Below are 4,676 nucleotides of genomic sequence, written 5' to 3'. Positions count from 1 at the left end.
TGGCAGCAGAGCAGGAGCTCCTGGCGCCCTGCGGAACTCCAAAATTGTGTAAATCCAAGGGGAAAATGAGAAATAGCCCTGCAAATTGTAGCCACGGACTGGGGTGGGACGGTCCACGCCTGCCTGCAGGTGTGGGGACCGGTGGCCGGGCGAAGACGTGCGGAGAGAGGCTCTCGGATCTCGGGCCCGCCGCCGAGCTTCGGTGTCCGGGTGGGTCCCGCGGCGCCACCGGGGCGGCCAGGGGTGCGGCCCGCCCCCTCCCTGCCCCACCCCCAGCCCCGCGCCGCGGTCCCTTTAAGAGCGGGCGGGGCGCCCCCTGGCGGCGGCGCGGCGGCGCGGCCGGAGCCGGAGCGGATCCCGGAGCCGGAGCGGAGCCGGGGCGGAGCGGGCCGAGCGGGCCGAGCCAGCAGCCGAGCTGGGGGCGCGGGCGGGCGGCATGTACCGGGCCCGGGCGGCGCGGGCGGGGCCGGAGCCCGGCAGCCCGGGGCGCTTTGGGATCCTCAGCACCGGGCAGCTGCGGGACCTGCTCCAGGACGAACCCAAGCTGGACCGGATCGTGCGGCTCAGCAGGAAGGTAGCGCGGGGGGCGCGCGCGGGGGCCGGGCCGCGGCCTGCCGGACCCGCGACCACCGAGGCCGCGCCGCCGGGACCGGGCGCGCCCGAGGGCCCCGCGGAGCCGCCCCGGGGAGGGGGCGCCGGCCGCCGCGGGCGGGGCGCGGGACCGGGGCGCCGCGAGGCGGGTCCTCCGGCGGATGCTCGGGAGGCGTGTTCCGGGGTCCGGCCCGCGGCCCGCGCCCCGCGGTCCGGAGGCCGGGGAGGGAGGCGCCTTCCGCGGGGACCGCTCGGGCCTGTCTGGCCGCGGGGCGCCGCGGGGGCCTGCGCCGTCTGGGGGCGCGGGGGCTTTGTGTCTGCCGCCGAGGCCGCCGGGGCGGGCGGCGCTGCCTAGGCCACCGGAGGAGAAAGTTGCTATTCCGCGGCGATAGGCCCGGGCTGGCGGCCGCGCGGGCGGGAGGGAGCGTGTGGCGGCGGCGGGGCGCCCTCCGGGGACAAGCGGCGGGAGCGCCTCTCGGGGCGGGCGGGCGGCCGGCCCTCGCGGACGCTCCAGGCCGGGGCTCCTTCTGCCCGAGGAGAGCCGCAGGCAGGTGCTGGGCACCGAGGAAAAGGGGGTGTGTGTTCGCGGGGGCGTGGGATTCCACTGGAGGGCAGGGAGGGGTGTGAGCGGAGGAGAGGGCGACCCGACGGGGTGCAGCCGAGGGACAGGGTGCAGACGGCGCGCCGGAGAGTAAGCCCGGGTGGGAGTGTTGTCGGCACCAACACCTGAGGAGGAAGCAGACAAAGGCCTGGAATAAGAGCGAAGCTGCCCATGCATGGAAAATGGGACAGAGGAGGGAGGGGAACTCCTCAGGGACCCGAGCAGACATATTAATTGAAAAATTAAAAATTAACTAACATTTGTAGAGGCCTTCATAGTTTTGCTCACTTAAATCTCGCAGTGACCGCGTAAGATAGGTGTTTTGAACTGGCTGTGTAGAAGAGGAAACTGAGGTCCAGAGAGGAGCTCAGGGCAAAACTGAGTCCCTGCCACTAAGCTCCCTCCACCTGTTGGCTTGCAGCCCTGAAGGTTGGGACCCTGCGGGCGCCTTCAGCTTGGCCCATGGGCACTACTGTGGCCCAGGATGGCAGCGAGGTGAGCCTGGGCAGACCCGGGAGCCCACCTCTTAGCTCTTCTCTGCTGGCAGTTCCAGGGCCTGCAGCTGGAGCGGGAGGCATGCTTGGCCTCCAACTACGCCCTGGCCAAGGAGAACCTGGCCTTGCGGCCCCGCCTGGAGATGGGCCGGGCGGCCCTGGCCATCAAGTACCAGGAACTCCGGGAGGTGGCTGAGAACTGTGCAGACAAGCTGCAGCGACTTGGTGAGGGGCCCTCTGGAAGGACGACGGGGTGGGGGAGCCGTTGGCTTGCTGGCAAGTTGACCCGGGCATGGACCTAGGCTCTGAGGGGTGGGACTTGGGCAGACCTACTCCTGGCCAAGCTAAGGGTGCCATCCCTAGCCTTCTGGAAAATGGAGTTGTGCAAGGGGCTCTAGGTGGGTTGAGCTGCTTGGGGAGGCTGAGGGCGGCCCTGGGAAGTGGGGGAACTGGGTGCCGCAGGAGTCAGCGTGGCTGCTTTCTCTTCACTGGAACTGAGGGCAGAGCCTTATTGGGGAGGGGCACACAGATTAATCACAGGGCACTGTACAGATGAGGACTCTGGGGCTCCAGAGAGGGCATGGGAAGCGTGGAGTCACAGTCAGTGGGCTTTGGCTTGTCCATCCTGGCTGGTCACTCTGTCCCTCTGTGACCCTCAGAGGAGAGCATGCATCGCTGGAGCCCCCACTGTGCGCTGGGCTGGCTGCAGGCTGAGCTGGAAGAGGCTGAGCAAGAGGCGGAGGTGAGGGGAGGTGGCTGGGCCTGCGTGGGGCCTAGAAGGGAGACCCATCCTGTTCCACTCCGGTGCTCATCACATGGAAGATTTGGGAGTCATCCTCTGGGAAGCCTGCCCTTCGAGTCCGGCTACGGGCGAGCCCAGCGTGGCTGTCGGCCCTGCCCCGAGTCCTGGATAGAAGGGTTCACTGTCCCACCTGTGACTTTTGCCCTCATTCCCTTGTGAATGTCTCTGTCTCAGAGCAGTGACAGCGGGAGGGGTCTGCAGAGGACCTGAGTGTGGCACTCAGTGAGGTGAAGGACACAGGGAAGAGGGCCCTGCTGGGTGTCCTGATGAGACCCTTGTCTGTCCCCACCTCTGATCCTGCCTCAGCTCCCACCTGGCAGGTCTGGTGATGGCATCCTCCTGGAAGTAAGGAGGACATTTACGCAGTCCCTCAGCTAGTCAGGCGGGCCCAGCGGCTGGTCGCGGGGGGAGGGACTCTGGTGGGAGAGGGCCAGCCTGGGTCCCTGGTCATGCTCCTCCCAAGCCTTCTCTTCCTCGCTCCAGGAGCAGATGGAGCAGCTGCTGCTGGGCGAGCAGAGCCTGGAGGCCTTCCTGCCCGCCTTCCAGCGGGGCCGGGCCCTGGCGCACCTGAGGCGGACCCAGGCCGAGAAGCTGCAGGAGCTGCTGCGGCGTCGTGAGCGGTCTGCCCAGCCAGCCCCCCCTGCTGCCACGGACCCCCCCAAACCCTTCCCAGCTGCAGCTGTCCTGCCCACTGGGGCTGCCCGGGGGCCACCATCAGTGCCCCGGAGCCTGCCCCCCTTGGACTCCCGCCCAGTGCCACCGCTCAAGGGCTCCCCCGGGTGCCCTCTTGGCCCAGCCCCTCTGCTGAGCCCTCGGCCCTCTCAGCCAGAGCCCCCCCACCGGTAGGATCCAGGGTGCGGCCCCCCAGCAGGGGGCCCAGACAAACTTGATTCGTGGCTCCTCCTCCTCCCCCACTGCCTGGGTGGGGGGAGGGGCAGGCCCCTCCCCCTGGCCTCAGGCAGGCCCTGGCCCTGGAGGCTGAGCTGGGGAGGAGGGTCACCCCAAGAGGCCCACAGAGGGCTGGGGTTGGGTGGGCAGGGTGTTGGGCCTCGGGCACTAAGGAAACTCTGCCTTTTTGTCTCCCTGGCTGGGGCCTCTGGGGTGATGGGCCAGCCCCGATGAGGCCTGGGAAGGTGCCCCCTTCCCCTCAGGGCCTGTCGCACCCTACCACTCCACTGGGCGTGCACAATACCAGGGCGACGGGGATGTTTCCCGCACGTCTTGAGCCTACCTTCCCCGTTCTGGGGCCCACCACCTAGGAGCCAGGTGGTCAATGGCCCAGCTGCGGGGGCAGGGACACCACCGCCCTGGGGCTGCTACGTGCGCTCATGCTCCAGACCCTGGGGCAAGGTAGGCCAGGGCTTCTGACCTGCGCAGGTGAGAGTGGGCCATCCCCAGGAAAGACCATTCTGTATTTTTCTGTCCCTGTCTCCTTAGAATGGAACCTTTTTGAGGGCAGGTCCTTGTCTTTGTATGTTCTGTCCCCAGCCCCGCCTCCTAGGGGCCGTCAATAAATGTGATGATGAGGATGACATGCTGCCAGACTCCTCTCTGCTCCCTCGCCAGCTGCTCTGCGGCACAGCCTCCACAGCTCAGCCTGCGCTTCCTCTTCCTGAGATGCCCTCCCTTCCTCTCTGCCCATCCAAAGCCCAGCTGTCCGGCAGGTCCAGCACCACTGCCGCCTCCTCTGCCAAGCCTCCTCTGGTCACCAACCCATGAAAGCCCTTCCTAATTTTACCTCCCAGCGCTTCTGGGAAGCGCATTCGGCTCCGCTGCGGTCTCCAGTTGCTTCACCCATATGCACCTTCCTTCTCCGGGTCTCTTGTAAGCCCGGTCAGCATGGTACCTGCTCCCTTGGGCCTGCCAGATGACCACCTCCCTGTGGTCTGTAGGACAAAGGCCTGTGTCTTCGGCTAGGTCAAGACTGGTGGTCAGCTTGACCTGTGAGTGTGGGGCAGGAAGATGGGTGAGCAGGAACATGCCCCGGCTCAGCGTGGGTTGTCCAAGGAGATGGATGACATCGGGAGGGAGAACGGAAGCTCTCGCAGGCACGGGGGACTCTCAGTGCCGTGGAAGCTTGCAGAGCTGGCGTGGTCCAGTTCACGTGACCAGGAATAACACCGTCTTGAACGAGGGAGGTATTGGGTTGGCTCTACATCTCGCTGAAGTTTGACGCTATGAGATCCCC

The 4,676-nt window shown here is 67.1% G+C and overlaps 1 protein-coding gene across 1 annotated transcript; it reads left to right on the top strand.

Moving 5' to 3' along the window:
* Positions 1–363: 363 nt before the first annotated feature.
* Positions 364–4,020, top strand: Vps37d (VPS37D subunit of ESCRT-I). Its single transcript, XM_047533639.1, has 4 exons — positions 364–574; positions 1,740–1,911; positions 2,346–2,428; positions 2,972–4,020. The coding sequence occupies exons 1-4, from the start codon at positions 437–439 to the stop codon at positions 3,332–3,334; spliced, it is 756 nt and encodes a 251-aa protein (XP_047389595.1). The 5' UTR covers positions 364–436; the 3' UTR covers positions 3,335–4,020.
* Positions 4,021–4,676: the final 656 nt, after the last annotated feature.

This window comes from Sciurus carolinensis, chromosome 18 (assembly GCF_902686445.1).
Source record: "Sciurus carolinensis chromosome 18, mSciCar1.2, whole genome shotgun sequence".
NCBI lineage: Eukaryota > Metazoa > Chordata > Mammalia > Rodentia > Sciuridae > Sciurus > Sciurus carolinensis.
This window is presented reverse-complemented; position numbering and strand designations above follow the sequence as displayed.

What these genes read in the sequence shown, in the direction of transcription:
- Vps37d (XM_047533639.1), top strand. Translation starts at nt 437, where the DNA reads ATGTACCGGGCCCGGGCGGCGCGGGCGGGGCCGGAGCCCGGCAGCCCG. An exon ending in AGACAAGCTGCAGCGACTTG is followed by an intron (nt 1,912 to 2,345) that starts GTGAGGGGCCCT and finishes TGTGACCCTCAG; the next exon opens with AGGAGAGCATGCATCGCTGG. An exon ending in AGGCTGAGCAAGAGGCGGAG is followed by an intron (nt 2,429 to 2,971) that starts GTGAGGGGAGGT and finishes TCCTCGCTCCAG; the next exon opens with GAGCAGATGGAGCAGCTGCT.